Source organism: Garra rufa, chromosome 16 (assembly GCF_049309525.1).
Source record: "Garra rufa chromosome 16, GarRuf1.0, whole genome shotgun sequence".
Classification (NCBI taxonomy): Eukaryota; Metazoa; Chordata; class Actinopteri; order Cypriniformes; family Cyprinidae; genus Garra; species Garra rufa.
In genome coordinates this window covers 23,775,932-23,801,833 of record NC_133376.1, presented here as the reverse complement: position 1 = coordinate 23,801,833, position 25,902 = coordinate 23,775,932, and the positions used below count along the sequence as shown (strand labels likewise).

At 35.7% G+C, this 25,902-nt stretch overlaps 1 protein-coding gene across 1 annotated transcript in view; it reads left to right on the top strand.

Moving 5' to 3' along the window:
• atp8a1 (ATPase phospholipid transporting 8A1) overlaps positions 1-25,902 on the top strand; it is a 192,890-nt gene that overhangs the window by 106,695 nt on the left and 60,293 nt on the right. The window contains exons 23-25 of the mRNA XM_073820001.1: positions 1,914-2,052; positions 10,395-10,459; positions 22,774-22,946. Of these exons, the coding sequence (XP_073676102.1) occupies positions 1,914-2,052; positions 10,395-10,459; positions 22,774-22,946 (377 nt within the window). The remainder of the gene's footprint in view (positions 1-1,913; positions 2,053-10,394; positions 10,460-22,773; positions 22,947-25,902) is intronic.

Below are 25,902 nucleotides of genomic sequence, written 5' to 3'. Positions count from 1 at the left end.
AATATTAAAATGATTTCTGAAGGATCATGTGACTGGAGTAATTATGCTAAATTCAGCTTTGATCACAGAATAAATTTCATTTTTAAAATATATTAAATAGTAAAAATATTTTGCAATTTTACTGTTTTTGCTGTATTTTGGATCAAATAAATGCAGGCTTGGTGAGCAGAAGAGACTTTTTTAAAAACATTAAAAATCTTATATGTATGTAACTGTCATTAAACCTGTCTTGACTCTCAATAGGTAAAATGTAAATAATAGTTAAAAAGACACAAAATAACTATTATAAGAAATATTTAGTATTTTGCTAACATTATAAATTTCTTAACTGTCACTTTTATCAGTTTAATGGATCCCTCCTGAATAAAAATTATTTTCACTTTTAAAAGATGCCAAAAATGTAATTTTGGGGGGGGTACAATAGCTTATCAAAAAAGGTCTAAATTTGGCCCTTTTTTTCCTCTGTTTAATTCACATCTACAATAAAATTATTTGAAAGGTGTTGGAGGGGTCTTGAACTAACAATAATTTGTGTTTTTGGTTATAACCAAGCACACAGAATCCTGTAGAAAAGACAGTAGTTTAATAGTTTCTACTCTGCATTTCTAGAGTTTTCAAGTTCTGCATTTGGCTTAGTCCCTAAATCATTATTCATGTGACATTTTCAACTGCCAAGAGTGTCAGCTCTCATTTACTTTTAAATTCAGATTTGAAAGGTTTGTGCCCTTAAAAGAAAAAAAAAAATGGAGCTTGAAATTAAGTAAAGGTTGTATCACATCGAGCCACTCTTTGAGACTCTTGCTCACCACATTACTGATCAGCTTACAGGAGGCCATTTGCTCGCTTGCTCTCTCTTTCTTTCTCTTTTTTTCTCTCTTTGGTGCAGCTGACTTTCCTCTATGGGGTCCTGTCAAAATCCTTCCGCTCCAAATAGGATCATGGCTGGTCAAAGGGCCAGGGGCTTCCTGAGAAAAACACCATTAACAGTCCATGCGCTCACACACATCTCTCTCTCTCTTTCTGTCTCCTCTCTCTCTCTCTCTCTCTCTCCTCTCTCTCTCTCTCTCTCTCTCTCTCTCTCTCTCTCTCTCTCTGTCTCTCTCTCTCTCTCATACACTAAGTCTTGTAATCCAAGAATGAGATGTGATTTTCTCAAATGCCCCTCTGGTCTTACATTACAGTAGCATCTAACTGTAAGAGTAGTCAACTGACTGTAGAAAAACACCAGCAAAAATAAGTAATACAGCTCAGCACTTATTTTCCATTTTTGTTTACTTTCATTTATAATAGAATATCCTTTTTTTTTCAATGCGGAAGCAATCCTAAGGGTGAGACTTCTGGTTCATTATCCGCTAATGGTAAAACTGTTTGCACTACAAACCAGTATGCTAATAATTAAAGATAATACATTAAAATAATATGGTAAGACACACCAATTTGCAATATTAAGCAGCAAAATGAGCTGTTTTGTACAGTTAAAAATAGCTGGATGCGGATGAGACCGGAAGCCAGACCTATAAAATTTACAAATATCCACACTCACTTTTACAAGAGAAAAATGGGATAAGGAATTGCCTAGAGCTGTAATAGTCTTTCGTATAACTGTCTTTCTTAGCTCAATGTTTGAAATATAAATTAACACTTTCATGCTCATATGTGTTTATTTGATAAGTAGCTGTAAAGAAAAGCCGGTCATTATCCCAAAATAAACCCCACCAGGGAGATACAAGATCCTGATGTCCAGATTTATTTTTTCTAATAATGACTGGATGATTATACATCATATATTTTTTTTAACCTGCTTACAAACAGGAATCACTTGGGTAAAAACTGTCCTCATTTATCAGTTCTTTCTAATTTATTTATTTATTTTTATTATTATTTATATATATTTTTTGTCGGTTTCTCTGCAGAACTTGCAGTTGCTGGGGGCCACAGCGATTGAAGACAAACTTCAAGACAAAGTACCTGAAACCATTGAAACCCTCATGAAAGCCGATATTAAGATCTGGATCCTGACTGGAGACAAACAGGAGACCGCCATCAACATAGGTGAGAATTAAACCTATAAAGAACGTTGTATGAATATTAGGGATGTAACGATATCAAAATCTCACAATACGATAATATCTTTGATATGATTCCACACAATGTTTATTGCGATATTTAAAAAAAAATTGGTACGTTTTAAAGTTAATTCTTCTATCTAATGCGCTTTGAGAGTTCAAAATTAAAAGCTCAACCCATGTTCTTAACTGAGAAAACATAAGTCAGAAAAGTAAGTAATTTGACTTGTACCTGACTTTGAAAATGACTCAAATCTCTTTTTATTTGTGGTATAGACGTTTTTCCTGAACACGGAAGTAAGTCCGACTCTTAACTGAAAGAATGCTTTGCATTTCCGGTCTACATTGTTTCTAGTCAAATTAGGGTATATTCTGAGCTAATAATCTAATGTTAAACCTATTAAAATGTTTTTAAACCTATTAAAATGTTTTTAAATAGCACATGGCTCCAAAGCGCCATCACTTGGCAATGACCGTCAGTTGTCAGTGCCTCACTTTAATGAGTGTGTAGATGACGCGAAGCTGCGGACGTTAGCTACATTAAAAACAGATGGACGCTATTTGAATGGGTTCCTATGGAAACCGGAACAGAAAAGCATTCAATCAGTCGTTAGAATTCGTAATGGCGGCGCTCATCGTTTACACAGGAAAAAGGTCTATACTGTCTCAGTTTAAATTACATTCACACTGCTGTTTTAGGAAGTCAGCAAATTAGAATGTAATAATAATGATAACACTAATAATAACTAACTACTATCACTAATGATAAAAAAAAGTCTTATCATTATTATTATTCATATGACGGTAATAGCCGTATATTGTAAAACAACTGGACTGTAAAATAAATGAAAATGAGTATTTCATAAGTATATTATTTTTACTTTACACTTCAGTAAGGAAATTACTATACTTCTTTCCTAATTTCTACACGTGAAAGAGATGCTCTGAATTTGGACTGGAGTAACGTTACTCATTCATAATGCACTCTTAAGCTTTTGTTTTGACAGAAAACACCAGCTTTAGTGAAAACAGGCTTACAAAAAATGCGTCTCCCTACAAATCTAGTGAAATGCTGTAATCATCTGCTGCGAAAATAAACCATAACTGTTAGTGTTGCATTCCTAAACGTGCGCTAAACTCACAGCATTCACTGTGAACTGAGCCGTTTTTAGGCGCGGAAAACACTGGATCACGAGCCGATCGCCTGAATGAAGTTTGTGCTTCGCTTTGAAACGCACATAGAAAACAGACTTGATGAAGGGATTAATAGTATAATGGCCCAAAACACTTTTAAGACATTTTATGTTAGAATAAGAAGTTTAATATATTTTAAAAACTACCCTTTTTGCCCGGAAGACCTATCGTTTCATATTGTCATGTGACCACGATAATACCGAGACCACAATATTGATAATACCGTTTACATCCCTAATGAATATACACTTTGATTGACAATAGAGACCGTACAGGAAATGATGTGGATTATCACAGCAACATAGTGACATTTAATAACATATGTTTTAGTTTACTTGACCTTCATTTCTGTTCTCTTTAGTTCTTACAGATGATACGCATCAGGTTTTTCCTTATATATTGACATTAACCAGTGAGAAATTCTCTTGCTAATTTAAATGATCAAAAATATACACAATCCTTCCCCAGGCCTCTCTCGCTCTTACATTCAAACAAACACAGCTCTTCCTGACCGGCTGTCGCACAGGTATAAGGTGTTCGGTTTCTTTCCTCATCCGAAAGCTGATGCAACGCATGTGTCCACGTCCTGCTCGACTCTAATCTGTCCCTGCAACCACCACCAGCTCTCAAAACAGACCGCGGCCCCCCTCCTATTTCCCTGTGATGTGGCTTCTCGTATTAGTCCAACAGCTGCGCGACTACCAATGTGGCTTTCGAACAGGCCTCATCTTAAATGCTACGGTCAGAAAAACAGATCTTAACAGAGCACAGTCTGTGGCCACCTACCAACACTGATCCTGAATCAGCCCATTGTGCCCACCGGCCAGCTGTGCCGCGGCTTGAAAACGTACACGCTCGGAGAGGAAGGGATTTTTACTGGACCTCCACTTGGCCGGCGTGCACTCTAAAATAAAGACGCCCATGTCTGTGTTTACTTTGTATTTTTTTGCTTTTTGTAATTCATCATTTGGTGAAATTGGAGGATGACAAGAGACAAGAGTCTTCCAGCTAGTGTAGGTTCCCAGAATCCTTTGCCAGCATCGTTAAAAGGTGTCTGAAGTGATGTGGACAAATTGACCGGCAAGCATAATGTTTTAAACGGGAGCCTCTTTCTAAAATATAAAGACTTTGTGAGGAAAAAGTATTAATATTTTTTTAGTACTGAGTATTAAATATTTAAATATTACAATGCGAAATCTATGATATATTATGAAGACAATTAGTTAACATTGACTTTTATATTAGTATTGCACTGAATCAAATTGTCAGTGTATCTTAGATTGAACAGAGGTTTTTTTAACTCCTGAACATGAATAGAAAAAATACATTAAACGTAGTTTCACTTAATAACTGCACACATTGGCGTTACCAGTCTTAAAAAGACGTTTTAAAAAAATATACATTGCCGTTCTAAAGTTTGGGATAGGTACGATTTTTAAAAAGACTTTTTTGCTTATCAAGGCTGGGTTTCTTTGATTAAAAATGCAGAAAAAACTGTAATATTTTGAAATATTATTGCAATTTAAAATAATGGTTTTCTATTTTAATATAATTTAAAATAGAATTTATTCCTGTGATGAAAAGCTGAATTTTCAGCACCATTACTCCAGTCTTCAGTGTCACATGATCCTTCAGAAATCGTTCTAATATGCTGATTTATTATCGATGTTGGAAACTGTTGTGCAGCTAATATTTTTGTGATACTTTTGTGAACCTGTGATACTTTTTTAAGGCTCTTTGATGACAAAAAAATGTTAAAAAGAACAGCATTTATTTAAAATAGAATTTCTTTTATAACTATACAGTACCGTTCAAAGTTTGGGGTCTGTCATTTATTTTCTTTTTTTCTTTCTTTGAAAGAAATAAATACTTTTGTTCAGCAAGGATGTGTTAAATTGAAAAAAGTGATAAAGACTTTTATTGTTAGAAAAGACACAACTGTTTCTAACATTGATAATAAATCAGCATATTAGAATGATTTCTGAAGGATCATGTGACACTGAAGACAGGAGTAATGATGCTGAAAATTCTGCTTTGCATCACAGAAATAAATTCTATATACTATAGACAATACTTAAATATTTTGATCAATTAAATGGAACTTTGATGAGCATAAGAGGCTTCTTTAAAAAAAAAGCATTTTTTATTTATTTATTTTTTTTTTTTCATTTCAAGTAAAGTTAAGTTTTACATTTGCGGACTGTGAATGTAAAAAAAAAAACATTTCTCATCATACATGCACACATTATCTTTAACACTGATAAAAAAATACATAAAACATTATTACTATTACTGTTGTTGTTTTTCTCAGTTTATCACAGACTTTTTGAAAACTTTTAAACTAGTTCTTAAACATGCCATTTTGCTCTAACAGTAACTTAAGGAAAACTAAGTTTGTTTGTTTTTCTCACTTTTAAACATGAATGCATACATTAAAACCACAGCGTGTTTAAAAATATAATTATTCTCCATTTCCCACACTTGCACTCTCCAAAAACACACGAAGAGCTATCAGAAGCGAAGTGAACCCCAGCACTGTGAAGTCGAGCGCAGTTTAATCTTGGGTTAGCGGGCACTTAGAGCTGTTTGGCCGCCTCTTGCACATACTACATGAAAACGCTCCAGTTCTTCTATCCACACTAGCCCTCTGACAGCCTTATTAATGTATCAGACCATTAAGCAGAGAGTTGGAGCGAGGACAGGTGAGCTATCCACGCTGTGCTGCTACCGCTGATCTGTTGCTCCTGGCCACTGGGTGCCACTGTAAAGCCTCAGAGATCGAAGCCCAAACAAACAGCATGCGGCCAATGCAAACAACTCAACATGCCCTCTTTTAACCCACAGCCACTGCCAACAGACCGTATGAAAACCCATCTTGCAGTAGCACGCAGCCAATGCAACCGCTGAGTGTAACCTCAATGCCTTCTCTCCAGATTCATACAGAATTATGCTGCGTCATGCAGGTGTCACAATGTAAATCTATCGCTACCATGGTTGTTTTAGTTTTAAGCATGTTGAAGAGGGAGGAGGTGACAGCGGTCAGAATGAAGCTGGGTCACTGTCAGGAAACCAAATCTGTTTTTCACACAGACAGGAAATTTTGGTCAATATGCAAGTTTGAAATCAAAACAAGAATTGACAGGACAGGACACCGGCACCCAAATACATACTCATTCATGCTCTTGTTGAATTTGGTCGCAGTTTTGTAATGGCACAGTCACATTTCCTTAAGAGTGAAGTGTCATCTTGTTTTTTTCAGTTAAAATGTACAAAGTTAGCTACAAGTCTACTAGTCATAAATTGGCTTCCCGAATGGTCTACTACTAGCTCAGTCCAGGGCTTGAATTTGGGAGCCTAGGGTTTGGGGAAACTTGTTTTTTTTCCTAAAAATTCTAAGGTCTAAATAATATTTTTTATCCTATTAAAATTAGTAAAGTTAATATTTCTTGCTTTCTTTGCCAGGAGTTAGTTTTTATATATATATATAAAATATTTATTAAATATATATTTATATATATATATATTGGTATACAGTGCGTTCAAAAGTTTGGGATCAGTAAGTTTGTGAACGTTTTTTTCTTTTCTTTAAAGAAGTCTCTTATGTGCAAAGTTCCATTTGTTTGATCCAAAATACAGGAAAAAAGTAATATTCTGAAATATTATTGCAATTTAAAATAACGGTTTTCTATTTTAATATACTTTAAAATATAATTTATTTCTGTGATGCAAAGCTGTATTTTCAGCACCATTACTCCAGTATTCAGTGTTACACGATCCTTCAGAAATCATTCTAATATACTGATTTATTATCAATGTTGGAAACAGTTATGCTGCCTAATATTTTTTTGTAACCTGTAATGCTTTTTCAGAGTTCTTTGATGAATGAAAAAATAAAAAGAGAAGCATTTATTCAAAATATAAATATTTTCTAACAATACAAGTCTTTACTATCACTTTTTATCAATTTAAAACATACTTGATGAATGAAAGTATAAATTTCTTTCAAAAGAACTGAGGCAGCCACAAAACTTAAGTTTTGAAGTTGAAACTGGTGGGGTTTTTTTTTTACAGTGTAGTGTATATTGTTACAAAACATGTTTTATTTCAAATAAATGTTGTTCGTTTTAATGTCTTATTCATTAAAGAATCCTAAAAAAAAGTATCACTTCAGGGTGTCCGCGGGGTTGTAAAAGGTAGTAAAAGGTAGTAAATAAAATTTGCCAAAATTAAGGCCATTAAAAAGTATTAAAAAGTAATAAACGTCATCTGACGAGGTATTAAATTTTCGAGGCCATTTTTATTTTAATTTTTGTAGATAAATTTTCTATTTGTGTTAAGTGCAGGCCTTTCTTCTAAAATTTGCGTGGATTTATTTATATGTTGAGAGTAGGACCTGAGCGATATCATGTGAGGTGGTGTTCGTTCGTGCGTGCGTGCGCTGACACAAACTGGGTAAGTTAGCGGCTGGCTTGCTGCTAAACATGTAACGTTAGGCGAGCTCGCTTCAAATCGCATATGGAATCAAATAGCCACCAAGCCAGGATGCGCGGATGTAGCGAGCAGTTTTCCATATCAAAAGAGGCTTAATTATAATTTTAAGAGGTCTTACATTTGGGTACAGAAAGAGGAGAATCGCGATAGGGCTGGATAAAACTAAAAGGCAATGATGTCATTGAATAAATATGCATGCTTCACGTTTTAAAGTTAAAATGCTGCACGGATGTCTTTATATGAATGTATCTGAAGGGTACTGACTGTCCTCAGAAAAGTGTCGTTGGCGTTTTCATTTCTTGCCTGATAAAACAGCGTTAATGCTGATTTCATTTGTGTGCAGCGTTACTAGGGAAACCGTAGTATTTCAGCGCTACTAAAGCGCCCCCTCGTGATTGAGAATGAATTTGCACGTCCAAACTTTCAGCTGTTTTTAGTCAGATTATTGTAAATATCGTCCAATGTTTTTATGCAGTAAACACATAGAGTTGTAAATGTGAGAGAAGTTAATGTGCTTTCTAAAAAATTTAACAATTATTAATAAATATAATGCATTATATGCTTGATTTATCCCTTTTAATGGTATAAAGGCTGAAATGCCATTGTATAAGATTTTTTGCTTTTGTGAAAACCTGTATCTGAATTGTAAATCATGTAATTTTATGGCTTAATATGTTACCGTACATCGTCCAACCACACTCATACTGTTCATTTTACTTGTGCAGCTCTTAAAAAAGGGTCATAAATTGCCTTAAATTGATATTTAAAAATTCTGCAGATACACTGTAAATAGTGAAATAAAATTCATTCATTGATATTTGATAATATTTGTGTATTTAAAATATTTTTGATTGACATTTAGTCATTTAGTGGAGGTTGTATATGGAAGTGTGATTGCAGAGAACCGACTGGCACATAGTTAACGAGATATTCTGCACTTTATTAATTACTATTAAGGCACTTTATTCTACTAAAAAATGAGTAAACATGCCAATGACTGGTCAACATAGGCCCAAATTTACAGGCAGTGAAATCTGTCACATACTTATATAATTACAGTGTAAAGTTGCACTTTATTATTATCTGGTTGTTTCCTCTTTTTATTTTTCAAGGCCCTAATTGAACCACTGTTCATTCAAATATCAAACATTGTTATGCAATTGTTACTTTTTGATGTTGATTAAAAACTATAGACAAAGGCCCATTGTGACATCTTGATTAATCCCTCTGCTTTACTTAAATCTATCAGCTTAATTTATGTTAATAACACCTGTGCTTACTTTACGACCACCTCTTTTAGATTGCTCACACATCGGACTTACTGACTAATGATCTATGAAGAAGATGTCTCCTTCCTCTTCTGTCTTTATTTCTATTCTTATATCTTTGGGCAATTTGAGTCCAGTGTTGATAAGTTATAATGAGCTTTGTTACATTGTGATGCAATATGTTATTCCATTTGGAAAGATATTTAATTTACGCCACTAATGTTGCAGCTCTAAGTTGCGCTGGTATTAAATTTTTTTTTTTGAAGGTATTAAAAAGGTAGTAAAAGGTATTAAATTCAACTTAAGAAGTTCTGTATATACCCTGCACTTGTTCCATAAAAATATGTATATTAAGCAGTACAATTGTTTGCAACATTGAAAATAAATCAGCATATTAGAATGGTTTCTGGATTGTGACACTGAGGACTGGAATAATGATGCTGGAAATTCAGCTTTGCATCACAGGAATAAATTCTATTTTAAAGTAGATTAAAATAGAAAACCACTTTTTTAAATTGCAATAATATTTTACAATATTACAGTTTTTTTCTATTTTTAATCAAATAAACGCAGCCTTGATAAGCAAAAAAGTCTTCTTTTAAAAAAAAAACATTAATAATCTCACTGATCCAAAACTTTTGAATGGCAGTGTATAACTTTTATTTATTTTTTGCAAAAGAAAAACTTAAATATCATTACTAAGATAAATATATCAGGTTTATCTGATAAATAATTACTGTTATTAAATACTAATAGCTATTTTTATATTTTTTAATAATAATAACTAATTTAAATAACTAATTTAAAGCTTTTATGTAATTTTTGTCCATTACAGCACCTTTTATTTAAACTAGTGTCCCACTGATTCTTTTTAGCATGCATACACACAAACCGTTCCCCGTGGACATCACTCCTCAAATACTGAGGTGTCGGTCAACTATTAAACGGCAAACGGACTTGTTCCGCCCTTTATGTTGTTTAGACACATCCTGATGGATGATGGGATGTCGTGTTTTTTTTATCGGGTTGAGAGAGCCCGCTGTCAACCTTCCAGTTGTGATCTCATGCGAACAGTGGAAAGGCATGTTAAAACCAATGCGGCGTGGGAGTCTTAAACTCAGGTCTGCTGTAAACTTTAATCACAAAATGTGCTTTTCACTCCTCAATTAGTCATTTCTTTCATGCGTTGCTGTGGTTACACATCACATATCTTTGTAATGTTGATCTATTGCTAAAATACTAAGTTGCGGTGAACCATTCATCATTTGTTCAAATGCCAAGCAAAGCGTTTTTTTTCTCCCCACAAACATACCATATGTTTTCAGGCTTAGTGAGAGGTTTAAGTAATGAGTTTTCTTTTTCATTTTTTCTGAAGGACACTCCTGCAAACTGCTCACGAAGAACATGGGGCTGCTGGTGATAAACGAGGACACCCTGGATGTAAGTATTGAGACAGAGGTGTATGTTTATTTGAAAAAACAGTTACATGTCACCATTTGTAACGTAAGCTCAGAGAAGAGATGAAAAGACATGACAGCTGACGTATCGCTTCAGCCCCCGGTGCATGAAAGCATGTGACATAATTCCCAATGTGACTCTCTTCCAGAACGGTTATAGATTTTGTTTTGGGTTTTCATCCAAACTGTTCCCCTCTGGTTTCTGTTTTTGCTCCCTCACATTTCTCCGAAACACTAATACAGTGGGGCCCAAAAGTCTGGACCGCTATTAAAAAGTATGGCTGGGTTAAACATGTTCATTTCTGGATTTTAATCGATTCTCATTTCTGCTAAACTATATTGATTCTTAAATCCCAAGAATCGATTAATCTAGCCTGTTTTTAATTTATAAACAGAACATTGTAGCACATCATATTCTGTCCATTTTATTGCAGTATTTAAACAATGAATGCTGTTTTAGCGGTGTTTAATGTGGAGTGACAGACAGGTTGCTGTAGTGCCTCAGTTTAAGAGAATTGGCACATGAACTGATAATCTCTTCCACTTTAATACCACTTTCAGCATGAAATAAACATGAATAAACATCCGAAGGTATGTTAAAAGAGAGTACAACTTATCGAAATCCATAAGCTCTCTCATGTAATCACTCACTTAAAAAAAAAAAACACACACACACACACACATTCGGTGACCATAAACTCGTTAGTCAGCTAGAAAAGTTAACTCTAGAGAGGAGTGTTTTACTAAATGTACAGTACAGACCAAAAGTTTGGACACACCTTCTCATTCAAATGAATCAGAAGGTGTGTTCAAACGTTTGGTCTGTACTGTATATTTTTCTGTTTATTAAAGTTTTTACTCTGCATTTGTGCTGTTTTCAGTGGGTTAGTGATATTTTTTAAAATATATATAAATTAATAAATAAATATTTTTTTTAAATGGGTTTTTATACAAAAACAGCTTTTTTATGTAAAATTCACTTTATAAAAGACCCACATTTCTAACTTTAATTCATGGGGATAACATGGATAATTTCACATGGTTTAGTGTAAGATTTTTGCCCATCTTTTGGAAAATCCGGTTTTAAAGGTAAAAAAAAAAAATAACTTTTACCAGTAGGTGGCTGCAGAGCTCCACTATTTGCTATTTGCTATTTGACCACCTGAAAGATATTTTTTCACAAGTTTTTTTCAGTTGAATTCATATCTACAGTACAGACCAAAAGTTTGGACACACCTGAATGAGGTGTGTCCAAACTTTTGGTCTGTACTGTATATACCATGTAACATATTCATTATCATTTTTACTGTTCCTCAATGTTAAATTTGTTTTAATAAATGAGTCAAGTTTTTATGACAGCCACCATTTAAATGTTTATATTTCAAAAAAGGAATTGGAGTAGTAATATAATTCTGTAACTGTAACTTTATTATTATAAAAACATTTGTATACAAATTTTAATTTTAACTTTCAAAATTCTAGAAATGTAGTACCAAGTGACTCTTTTCGTTGAGAATATTTGGCTTGTATGTCAATATTGAAAAATCAAATCACAAGCTTGTGAATCAGAATCAAATCACATCACTAAATTTGGGGCAGAACTCAGGCCCTATTAAAAGTGCCTCTGTTTTGTATCTTAAAAATTCAGTTGTTTTATTATTAATAAAAAATATTTATTGTTTTAATATTACAATACTGTTAAGGTTAGTAATTGAAATGAATTAAAAGTAATAAAAGTTAACTTAAAAGTAAAAATATTAATTTATTTGGTAAGTGCGGATTAAATTGATCAAATATGACCACAAAGTATGCTGGAAAAAAATTCTTAAATTCTTAAAAAATTTCCTTTCAACATTGGTAATAAATTGCTTTCTCATTGTAGCCTGGGTTTCCCCATGCTGCCTTGCGCACAGCGCAATTTTATTCACGCTGCTAGGCAGCCTGGAAACCATGGACCAAATTTTCACCTCAGATAGGGAACCAATCACAGAACGGGGAGGGAGCAGCAAGATGATGACGCCTTCTATGCGACTCGCCAAAGCAGTTTGTTTATAAATATGGATCCAGCATGGCAGCAGACGTGGAGTTATCTTTCGATGCAGCCTTAGATAGTTACACACAAGGCCGTTTCTCAATACCAAGTACGCAAAGTTCGGACTTGGAAGTTTGACTTGGGAGTACGAACTCCTGAGGACATGAGGATGCAAGTCCTGCAATTCTGCAAATGGAACAGCAGTGTACTTGATAACGTCAGTCAGCTCGCCTTTTCTACTCCGGTTATCTTCACTGCTTCACTGTATGTATTTACGATAAGACGAAATATGATATCAACCACCTCTGCCTCTTTTCGTTTTCATTTAAACATATTAATAGCTGCAAAAACGTAGTTCAGGGAATGTACAACATTACAGTGAAACAAAATATTTTATATCAAACAGCATTGCCTCTTTTCCGTTTCATTTACCGTTAAACATATTAATAGCGACAAAAATGTGGTTCATGCAACGCGTTACCAAACAATAATTACAATAAAAGGAAGTGATATCAAACAACACTGCCTCTTTGTTTTCCTCAAAATATAAACCACAACTCTCTTTTCGTACACATTTTAAAAATAATAAAACTTATTAATATGTGATTTAAGCTATATGTGCACTGTGTATAATACATCTTTACTCTATGTATAATAAAATGAAACATGACAAGCACAACTCTGCCTTTTTTGTTAAATGTCAGTTTTAATGAACAAAATTAGCCATTATATAAGTATAAAGTATAAGAGACTTATGTAATCGGAAATAAAGACAAAAGCAGACAATTCGGTCAAATGCATGCTAAAAAGTCAGCGTTGAATTACGATTGATAAATAATTTATGCAGCATAACTTTGTCCTCAATCAAAACTCTTGGTCTTCTTCCTTGTTGAATTTCTGTCGCTCTACGTATGTCGTCCGGTATAATTGAAACGATTGGCTATGAGCTACGCACAGGCGCATTTGATAGACAGTCGTAGCGCCCAATAAACGGCTCTGGGCATTCGTAAACCACGCCTCAAATACGAGAAAATGAACATGTGGTTCCCAGACCACGAATCATGACGTTGTCATGGCGTGGTTTGGCGTTAGCCAGGCTATTCTCATTGACTAGAAACAAACTTTACTTCATCATCTGAAGCGAATAAATGGGAACAAAAACACATCAGGCAAAAAATGCTGCTCATAAAAATTCAAAAAAAGGTTTTTGGAAATTCCATTAGAAGAATAAATTACATTTAGAGAATAATTCAAATATTATCATTATTTATATTTTTTATTATTGGATTTGTCCCCCTTTTGCTTTAAAGAAATTGACTTCTAGAACATTTACAGATAATTTACTCTTCCCCCTTGTCATCCAAGATGTTCATGCCTTTTTTTCTTCAGTTGTAAAGAAATAGTTATTTGAGGAAAACATTTCAGGATTTCTCTCCATGTAGTGGACTTCTATGGTGTCTGTGAGTTTGAACTTCCAAAATGCAGTTTAAATGCAGCTTCAAAGGGCTCTTAATGGGTCTTTTCTAGCAAAAAAATAAAATAAAATTCTAAAAAAAACAAAACAAAAAAACGTATATACTTTTTAACCTCAAATACTCGTTTTGTCTAGCTCTGCGTGTACTCTGTATTTCGGTTCAAGACAGTTAGGGTATGTCAAAAAACTCCCATCTCATTTTCTTCTCCAACTTCAAAATCGTCCTACATCACTGTTTTAGCTTTTTTTTGTAAAGGGAATTTGATCTTTGCATGCTCACTTTGTAAACACTTGGTCTGTACTTTTGCAGCGACATAGGATGATTTTGAAGTTGGAGGAGAAAATGAGATGGGAGTTTTTCGACATGCCCTAACTGTCTTGAACTGAAATACACAGTACATGCAGAGCTAGACATGACGAGCATTAGAGTTTAAAAAGTATAGAAATTGTCCATTTTTTTTTTTTCCAGAAAATAACCGTTTGCTAGATAAGACCCTTCTTCCTCGGCTGGAATCGTATAGAGCCCTTTGAAGCTGCATTTAAACTGCATTTTGGAAGTTCAAACTTGGTGGCACCATAGAAGTCCACTATATAGAGAAAACCTGGTATGTTTTCCTCAAAAAACATAATTTCTTTATGACTGGAGAAAGAAAGACATGATCTTGGATGACAAGGGGGTGAATAAAATATCTGTAAACTTTTGTTCTGGAAGTGAACTTCTCCTTTAACGCCAGAGTGATGATCAGGTTCTCCAGCATGATTTGAGATGATCCAAAGAGTATCTTGATCTTCAATGGAAGGAGGAACATCTGGTGATCTGTACAAAGGACTCACATTATCATGTGTTTTTTGATAAGTGGCCTAGAAATAGCATAGAATCTTTAAAATAATTTTTACATCATAAGAATTATTTTATTTTGAAAGGTTCAACTTTCCGAAACATTGTTTACTTCCAGGCTTCAATCATGTATTTTGAAATGTGGTCACAGACTTTGGTATCCTACTGTACTGTATGTATTGGTCAGATGGAGCTTATAGGAAAGACAGGGATGTGGTTTCACCGCATGGAGCCATTTAAAAGACGGGAAGGGGTCATGGACTTAGAACAGGGGTTTAGGACCCTCTTTCATATACACACACACGCATACGGTACAGGCCAATAACTCCCTGATGGGAGAATCTATTCTGTTGACTATGAAACCAAAAGCCATCCGCTTTAAAACAAGGAAACCATTTGAAACACGCATACACTCAGCCTACAGGTCAGCTGGCCCCTGCAGGGAGGGTCTTGTCTGTTGTCTATGGAAGTTAAGGGCTCTAGAAATCATTTCGTTGCATACGCAATAGAGCCCCTAATCGGGTGGGACCCTTCCCGTTGCGAGGGGTGGGGTTTAGGTGATGACGGACGGCTCTCACTCTGTCAAACAGCCGTTTAGCGTGATAGATGGAGCCAAAGAAAAAGGAGAGAAATAAGAGGAGCGTTCCATAAAGCAGACAGCCGCCATTTGAAATGTCAGCGCCTGGTCTCCCATGCATATGCACATGCTTATACAACACCAGAAAAGAAAACAAGGAGGAATTCTCGGAGCGCTCGGAGGTCCGGCAGTGGTGGGATTTGCCGTGCTCTCACATTGCAGGGGAAAACAGTGGAACAGTGCGCCTCCCTTCCCCTTGGTCCTTCTCTTGTTTTTTGCGTTTAACACATTCAGCGTATTAAGGAAAACAAGATGGATGAAGGAGCCCACTCATCCGGCCCAGAGAGAGGGGTTGAGGTCTTCACCGGATGTCTGAGGGGGGTTCATTATCTCAGTGGAGGAAAATGCAAGGCGCTGTGGGACGGGTCAAAGAACAGTAACTCAATAATCACATTAAATATGCGGCGGACCGCAGCCCCTTCTGCTGCTCACAGATGAAAGAGAGCTATAGTGTGCAGATAAGCCCAGAGAATGGAGAGATTGTAGAAGAGTACAAAGGAGGAAAGAAATGGGGCCAGAAATAGAGATGCTGCAAAGCACAGAGCGCACTGTCTTTTAATTTAATTTCATGTAAAGGAGCTTGTCTGTGTAGCTTTTAATGTTTTTCCCTTGAGGTCCATTTTGTAATGTTAGAGAGTTTTGTGAACAAATACAGCTTGTAATTTAGTTTCTTGATCATTTTTCACTACAAGTGCTTTATGCTGACAGCGTTTTAATTGCTGAAGTTGCTTACTGTTGGTTGCTAGCAGACGGGGCTACACAGAATTTCTGCTTGAACTAGGATGCTCTAAGTTGCAAGCAATATTTGCAATTTGTTTTGTCATTATCACAGTTCGATTTTCTTTTATTCTTTTCATTTTAACCCTTTAATGGTCACTTCCATTTTTGAACATAGATGTGAAAATGCACTATCCAAGCTTAAATTTTTATAATTTATGAACGAAGTTCAAGTTCATTTTATTGAACACAAGTTTATTTTATTGAAATTTCAACATTACAATTTTTTCTTTTTTTATCTTGACCCAATTTTTTGTGATCTCAGCATAGAATTTTCCTTTTTTTTCAGGATCCTCACCTTAACTTTTCTCAAGTCATCCAAGATGTCTTTCTTTCTTCAGTCACAAAGAAATTTAGTTTTTTGAGGAATACATTACAGGATTTTTCTTCATATATTGGACTTCAGTAATGCTCCATGGATTGAAGGTTAAAAATGCAGTTTCAGTGCAGCTTCAAAGGTCTCTATATCCCTTATAAAAAAAAAAAAAAAAAAAGTTGTAGGATGAGTGGATGAGAAAATGAGATGGGAGTTTTTCGATATACCCTAAATTTCTTGAACCGGAGTACGCATTCGCGTCGCAGAGCAAGACAAGCATTTGTGGTTAAAAAGTGTATAAATATACATTTTTAAAGAAAATGACAGATCGTTTCACTAGATAAGGCCCTTATTCTTCAGCTGGGATCGCTTAGAGCTGTTTGAAGTTGCATTGAACCTGCATTTTTAACCTTCAATCTGTTGAACACCATTGAAGTTCACTATATGGAGAAGTTTAGTCCATGATCATTTGAAAGCAACCCTAAAAAAAAATCACATGGCCTCTTTGTGTCATTCCTAAAAGCAGATTCTGTTCAACAAGTGAAACTAGTAAGCCATAGCTAAACTTGGACATATTACATATCCAAAGTCACCTTTCCAACACTGTATGTTGCATGGAAACCAACCAACAATTGGGCTTCTCATTTGTTTGAAATAACAACCATTTTCGGTCTTTCTTTCATAGTCAGTTGATTCTGTCAGGCAGTAGTGAGCATGTGGATGTCCGTCTAGGCATATTTATATACATTTGTGAGCGTATGTATGCACTTGCAGTCTTCTATCTGTCATTACTTCATTGCAATGCACATGTAACCCAGTCTTTATATCCTTCCGCTCCCTGTTTATAATGTCCGATGTCACATGCTTCAATCCAGGCATCTCAGTAAAAGGGTTTCCAAAGCGCTTAAATCAGCCATTATCTCCTGGATCTTGGCAGTGTGTGGAAGCGCTGATGTACTGTATATCCCACTGATGCCTTCTGCCCACTTGCAAAGCAAACACTCTTTGGTTTGCTCACACAGCCAAAACACAGAGGCCTGTTTAAGCCAAGCTTCCTAAGTGGAGACCGGGAAAAGGCGATGACTTGTGAGGAAATGGAGACATTGTCCCCTCATTAGTCTTCATAAGCGGTCTTATCATCTGATCTAATGCTGTCTTGCTTATACACATTACACACAAGGACACATAGAGAATAGACGCCACATATTAGAGAAGCTCTTACAGCTGCACTTCTCTCGCTTTCTCTGAAACCTGAGGCTTCCCTCTCTAAATATTTCCTTTGAGCTTGGGTTTCAGAGTCAGTTATGCCAGGAGAATTTTGGTTGGTCCCTGAGGTGTAATCTCACTACTCTTAGGCATCTGCCTTCCTCACACACACACACACACACACACACACACACTCAGGCTCGAATTTAGAGGTGATCATCAGCATAGATCTCCATTGAAGCTTTTTGGTGTAAGACTGCCTATAATTACAGTGTAATGGATTTTTGTCCATATAGTAGACTTCAATGGGAGCCAACGGGTTGAAGGTCCAAATTGCAGTTTTAATGCAGCTTCAAAGGGTTCTACATGATCCCAGCCGAGGAATACGGGTCTCATCTAGCAAAATGATTGGTCGTTTTCTGAAGAAAATTACAATTTATGTAATTTTAACCACAAATGCTTATCTTGCACTAGTTCTGCAATGCGCTTTCGCAACTTCATGCATTAAGTAATCACTTTGGGAAAAGTCACACGTGGTTAGTTCTTCGCCTGTGTACTTTGGTTCAAAATGGTAGGGTAGGGTGAAAAACTACATCTCATTTTGTCCTCCTACTTAAAAATCATTAAACATTGTTGTTTTACCATTTATTGTAAAGGCCATTTTACTGTATTTGCATGTTCACTTTGTAAACACTGGGTCAGTGCTTCCATCTACGTCACATGTGACCTTTCCAACGTGACTCTGTAATGCGTGAAGTCGAGCTAGTGCAGGATGAGCATTTGTGGTTAAAATTACATAAATTGTAATTTTCTTCAGAAAACGACCAATCATTTTGCTATCTAAATTTCGATCGTTTCTCCTATAAGTCCTATATTCCTTGCCTGGGATTGTGCTCTTTGAAGCTGCATTGAAACTGCAATTTGGACCTTCAACCCATTGGCTCCCATTTTTGGCAAATTTTTAAAATGTCTGTTATTAAGCAAGATGTGATGTTATTTATATATCTCAGTTTAAAAAATGTCAACAGTTTAATTACCATTAACTCACTTGTTTAGATTCTCTTCAGTCTTGTTTCTCCCCTGTGAGAGCAGTTGACTTACAAGAGAAATCTAACCGTAAAAGGCCCGAACTCTGACATTCAGCTCTATTTGTGAGACTTTTTGAATACTTTGGAATCCTTCAGCCTTCCATCCTGTCTGCTCTGCGTAAACTTGCTTTTATTAGTCATTATTTCACCCTTCGGATATAGAAGGGCTTGTTTGTGTCATGGTCTTCACCATGGAATGTGAAGCCAAAAACATGCTGGACAGCTGTGCAACAGGAGCTGGATAGAAACGTTCTTTGGTTTGTTTACCCACAATGCTCAGGGATTTAAGGCTGTAAAGACCGGCTTCTTTGAGGAAAGAGGAATTTCTGTGATGATTCACTTTCAGACCTGTTGAGAGGTTATATGTGACCCTGGACCACAAAACCAGTCTCAAGTCGCTGGGGTATATTTGTAGCAATAGCCAAAAATACATTGCATGGGTCAAATTTTTTGATTTTTCTTTTATGCCAAAAATCATTAAAAAATTAAGTAAAGTTCATGTTCCATGAAGATTTTTTGTAAAATTCCTACTGTAAACATATCAAAATGTAATTTTTGATTTGTAATATGCATTGTGAAGAACCTAATTTGGACAACTTTGAAGGTGATTTTCTCAGTCTTTTTGATTTTTTTGCATCCTCAGATTTCTGATTTCAAATAGATGTATCTCAGCCAAATATTGTCCTATCCTAACAAACCATACATCAATAGAAAGCTTATTTATTGAGCTTTCATATGATGTATAAATCTCAGTTTTGTCAAATTTAACCTTATGACTATGTGACCCTGGACCACAAGACCGATCATAAGGGTTAATATCTTTCTGTTGATGTATGGTTTGTTAGGATATGACCATATTTGGCCAAGATACAACTATTTGAAAATCTGGAATCTGAGGGTGCAAAAAAATGTAAATATTGAGAAAATCGCCTTTAAAGTTGTCCAAATGAAGTTCTTAGCCATGCACATTACTAATCAAAAAATATTTTTTGATATATTTATGGTAGGAAATAGGGTTGGGCGATGTCGACCAATTCGGCATCGTACGATGTCTAATGGGAAACATCGCGATGGACGATGGCATCGTCGTCATAGGCGGGGGGTTGGGGGGGGGGAGGTGATGGCTGTTGTTAAATAATTAATTCATAACGAAGCCTACCATTTCCACTACCTGACCCGCATGGTCTTTGTTTTACCCATAACCAAACTAGGGCTGCAACAGCTAATCGATAAAATCCATTTCCATTTATGCATAAAAGTTCATTATGACAGTCTGTGTTAAGTTTACTGAATGAGCGTCAAACATCCGGAACACAGACGGGGAGACAATTAATCCTCAGCACAAAAACATTCATTGTGCTGAAAATCTGTCCTTGAATGTTAAATTTAGATTTAAAATACCAGATTTTTACCACCGCGGTGGTAATGGACCAACTACCGCAGGTGGCGCAGTGTTTTTATATATATCAAAATAAATGAGGCTCAAACATTAACAACAAACGTTTATTTTAGCAATTCGGTCAGTGAAAAAGCAGCCTACAAAACGCTAAAATAAATCAAATAATGAATACATTTAAATAAGAAAGTAGCCTAAATAAGTGTTAAATATGCTATTAAACAGACATTCGTTGCAAAAAATTCCTAACAACCTCGACAGCTCATCGGAATTACTGGCCCGAGTCCGACTGGAACCTGACTTTCTCTTTCTCTTCCACATTGCACAGCTGCTGTTTTTAATAGCGAAGTAATGACATTTATTTTCGTTTCTTTAGTTTATAAAGTTAATTTAGAAATATATTTGGAACACGTTTTGTTTGTAAAATTCAAGTTTTTGTTTTTTAAAGTAACGACCAAGCGGTTAATGGTCAATTTATAGCCTTCTCAAGTCATCACAATTTAAAATCCATAGATATAAGAAAAACCTTAAAGCATATCACAATATTAGTTTATTCGTTTAACCTAGATAAATCCTATATACTAATAGGCGCATATCTAATCATTTTGCGGAGAGCTTTTTGGAGAAGCGCATTTGCACGACATGGAGATGCCAGCGCCATGTGAAACTTAATTTTTGCTCATAAAGGTAAGAGTAAAATCTACTTTAAACTATTACTTAACTAGGCTACTATGAAACGAAATAATTCAAATCAAAAACAAAACTCATTCATTAACGGGGCTTTGGGACCAGCTTAACACTACTGCGTGCATTTGAACGCGGAACTCTGCTGGAGGCACTTGCACTCGCTGCTGCTGATGCTGCTGCTGTTGGCGGGACACTAAACACAGCCACGGCAGAATAAATAGCAGAAACACTGTATTTTATGCTTGTTATAGTGTGTTTTTCTTCAGATTTTTTTTCTTTTTTACGAATAATCGTTAGTTGCAGCCCTAAACCAAACCATAAATAAATAAAGATAAGTTACACACAAATTACCACCTGCCAATCACTTTTTCCGCCTCATTTAAACGAACATAGTTCGTGTAATTCGTTTGGAGTTCACTGTAATTTGTATTGTGATCGCTACCAACTTCCTTATTATTTCCTCATAATAATAATAATAATAATAATAATAATAATAATAGTAAAGTAAGTAAAGATGGGGAAATTGAAAGCATGCATTTCATTTGGCTGTATAGTGTGATTTAAGTGTGCGTTTTTCGCGAGCGGGTTGCTGCTGCGGCGGGGGCGGGGCGATGGATCGCGATGCCAGCTCAGCATCGCGATGCCTATCGGCCATCGGCAATGGACGATGGCATCGTCTATCGACCCAACCCTAGTAGGAAATTTACAAAATATTTTCATGGAACATGATGTTTAAACTTTACTTAATATCCTAATGATTTTTGGCATAAAAGAAAATCTAAAATTTTGACCCATACAATGTATTGTTGACTATTGCTACATATATACCTGTGCTACTTACGACAGGTTTTGTGGTCCAGGGTCACATACTGTGTAGTGGAGACTCCTCTGGCTCTCTCTTTCTTATGCTTTTTTAGTTATTGATTGCCAAGGTGGTGTGTGGTGTTTCCTTTACTACCAGGATTTTGATCATTTTATGAGCACCCTATCATTCCAACACATAAGAGTGAAATTTATATGGAGCAGCAGCATTCCTAATCCAAACACAGAAGCGTCCTCCCACACGTCCCGAATCCTTACAATAACAGCCTATTACTACGAGGTCCTTTTTCTGCTGAAAGTACAGTTTTCACCATTAAACCCCATATAAAACAACAGTCAGGTCAAGTCAAAGATCCCAATTTTTCTCTGGGCCAGTCAGTGTTGATTAAGATCTTGCAGGTTTAATCAACACACAGAAATATTCCTGGCTCCTGGTTTGAGCCCATACAGCTGGGACAGGACATTCCTCCGAAATAACCCATAAACCCAGACGTACACTCGCTTCAGTTGTGTGAACACCATGAGAGATGGAGAAGACTGAGGTCTGGAGCTTTGCTAGTGCAAATTCCCATGCCGTTGTGTTTCCTGGTCAGGGCCATTGAAAGGCCTTGTTCTAACAAACGAACCATCACACCCAGCTTTGGCTTTACGCTTTCTGTAATGAAGCGTGCCATATGTATGTTCTCACTTTGATGCCCTGTGCATTGACAATAAACAGACGTAAACCCCATGTGCAAAAGTGTCTGGTGCTCTGCATGCGAAATCCCATGTTATTCTTGGGACTGATTGCATTGGCATTGAGAGAAAAGGAGGAAATTATCCTGGTGTTCACGTGTGGTGTCTCATCAGACGTCTGTGAACAGTTGTATGATTTATTGGATATCGTAATGAATTCAGTCTTTTGAGTTGCACGTTTGCAGAGAAATATTTACATACCAGCTGATTTAGTCGGTTACACAATTGAAATAATGTCATTTTGTGTGAAATGTTTATCTTACGTTATTCTATGCATGTTTGTGTGCAGGGTACCAGGGAGACCCTCAGCCATCACTGTGGCGTGCTGGGAGATGCTCTACACAAGGAAAATGACTTCGCTCTCATCATAGATGGAAAGACGCTGAAGTATGCCCTCACTTTTGGGGCACGCCAGTATTTCCTGGACTTGGCTCTTTCTTGCAAGGCTGTGATATGCTGCAGGTATGTAACTATATCTAGAGATTTTGCTGAAAATCAGCAAGAATAACTTAATAACAGTAATATAAACCCTTACAAAGTATTACAACAAACTTTAAAGGTTCATTAAACCAAGGCTTTTCCAAATTAGTCAAAAAGGGGCACTTAAAAGTAAATATTATCTACATAATAGTTCAGTTTATTTTAGCTGCAGTACAGAGACAAATAAAAGTTCATTATTTTTTTAAGGAGACCTATTATGCCCTACTTTACAAGATGCATTACAAGTCTCAGGTGTCCCTAGAATGTGTCTCTGAAGTTTCAGCTCAGAATACTCCACAGATTATTTATTATATTATTTTGAAAATGCCTTTTTTGTGTGGAAGCAGACACACACTGTTTACATATGTTTCTTTAAATGTAAATGAACTGCTGCTCCCCGCCCCTTTTCTAAAATAGGGCTGTGTGTTTACAGCTCGTTCCACAGATACTCTGCTAAAAAACATCTGTTTGGTTTTAATTATCATGTATATTGCACTGAAATTATGTGTTTTAAACCATATTAGTTTAAACTTCTCATAAATGATTTTCTAAACACACTTTTTTAAAGCATGCACACAGAAAGCGTCTGTCACACGCATACAAGTACTAAACTAAGTTCTCTTTCATGTCTTATTGCACTTAAACTGTCAAATACACACAAGTTTATGTTAAAAACACACAGGAGTTACAAAAACAGCAGGTTATGTCTGTGAAGGTAAACAGCTGGGAAAGAAATTGCGTGTTTATATTAGATCTGTATGGCAGCAGCGTAATATACAGTAAATAAATCAATAAATCCACTGCTCTCTTGACTCCTCTGAGGATGGGACTCTAAATAACTCTAAATGTCTCTAAATAATGTTCTATCACAAGAGCATCAAAAAGATTGAAAAACCCTACAATAAAGGCTACAAATGAAATGCGGTTTTAAATTGATTTCTGTTGTTAAACCAAGGTACACAGGAAGTTGTACTGTCATGCTCTCCTTAAATGTTTACTGTTTAACAGGTGGGTGTAAATATTTCTGTGCAGGTTAATAACCCTTTTTGCCCTCCAGGGAACTGACGCCATCACTGGACATTTTTCTGCATTTACAAAAACATCAAGTGACTGGCAGACAATTACAGGGAAAGGCCGCTGTGCTGTTTAAGGAATAAATTGCCTTCCCTTTAGGTCACAACCTTCCCAATAAACATAATTATACTAGCTCTCAAAGCAGCAATTTACTAATGAGTGTTATTTTTTATAATAGTAGATTGTAGTCAGAATGTCTGTCAAGATATACACAAAGTTAAACTGTGTGTTAACAGACTTAGAATGAGCCAGTCCAAAAAATGCTACACGGGCAAAGAAACATATGAGGAACCAATTGAGCGTGACAAGGAACTGCCAAAAATCAGTGTCAATTTCCAGAAACAACGCACACCGCAGGTGCCACAGCCATTATGCAATGCTTGATGTAATCTATCCGATCTGTTTTCGCTCACTACACACACACACACACACACACACACACACACACACACACACACACACACACGTGAAGAGCCACATGGTGTCCTGAGGAGAACAGATTTGTGCCTGCAGATGAGTAAATGTTAAACTGACTCTAGAGGTCTCCTGCTATACCGGCAGCAATCTCCGGTTCACTGGAGAGCCTTACATCACTCTACATTCATTGTAGAGTGAAACCCCGAAGGAGATTTTCTTGCCGAAAGCGAGACTTTAATTTGATTTGCCGACACAGATGATGCAGTACTCTAATGTACAGCGAGGTTTTGTATGTTTTTTTGTAAAGGTCAGGGATCCTGGGCTCAGGTTGGGCTTCATCAGGAACACAGATTTGCCCAGTTTGGGTATCTGTAAGGTGTGGGTTCATCTGTTTCAAAATAATATAGGTTTCCCAAGCTTGTGAAAAACGTAATATTTTCTGTAGTAAATAGATGTTTTTCAAGTTTACTGGTTACTCTGAAATATTTAACCAGCTAGCAATTGAATTGAATTAAAACTGGCTTACCATATGCAGATATGCAGTAGTGATTTGTGAGCCAGTTTTTCTTCTGAGTGCTTTTTTTATGAATCAGTCAAACCAGTTCACAAAATGATCAAAAATAAATAGTTGAGTCAGTCTGAATGTGGGTGATATTTTAAACCTCTATACTCAGTACTCACAATGAATTACTAGAAGTTACACTAACATTTAAAAAAAAAAACACTTTTATGATGCATAAGATGCATTAAATTGATCAAATGTTTTTAGCATTAATAATGATAAGAAATGTTTCTTGAGCACTAAATCAGCATATTAGGATATCTGAAAATCAGCTTTGCATCACAGAAATAAATTACAAACATATACATTTATATACACTACCAGTCAAAAGTTTTTGAACAGTGAGATTTTTAATGTTTTTTAAAGAAGTCTCTTCTGCACACCAAGCCTGTGTTTATTTGATCCAAAGTACAGCAAAAAGTAACATTTTGACATTTTTTACTATTTGAATAAATTTCAAATATATATTCAGGAATACACAGGAATATATTTTATTCCTGTGATCAAAGTAAAATTTTCAGCATCATTACTCCAGTCTTCAGTGTCACATGATGCTTCAGATATCATTTTAATTTGCTGATTTGCTGTTCAAGAAACATCTTTATTACTATTATTATCGATATTTTTTATACCGTAAAGTAATTGAGTAAACTTAATTGAGTAAAGTTTTTCAGGATTCTTTGATAAATAGAAAGATCCAAATCAGAATATCAGACTGCTTTCTGAAGGATCATGTGACTGGAGTAGTGACGCTAAAAAAATCAGCTTTGAAATCACAGGAATAAATTACATTTTAAAAATATTTTAAATAGAAAGCATTTATTTTAAATAGTAAAAATATTTAAATATTTAAATTAAAAAAATATTTTTACTGTTTTTTTTCTG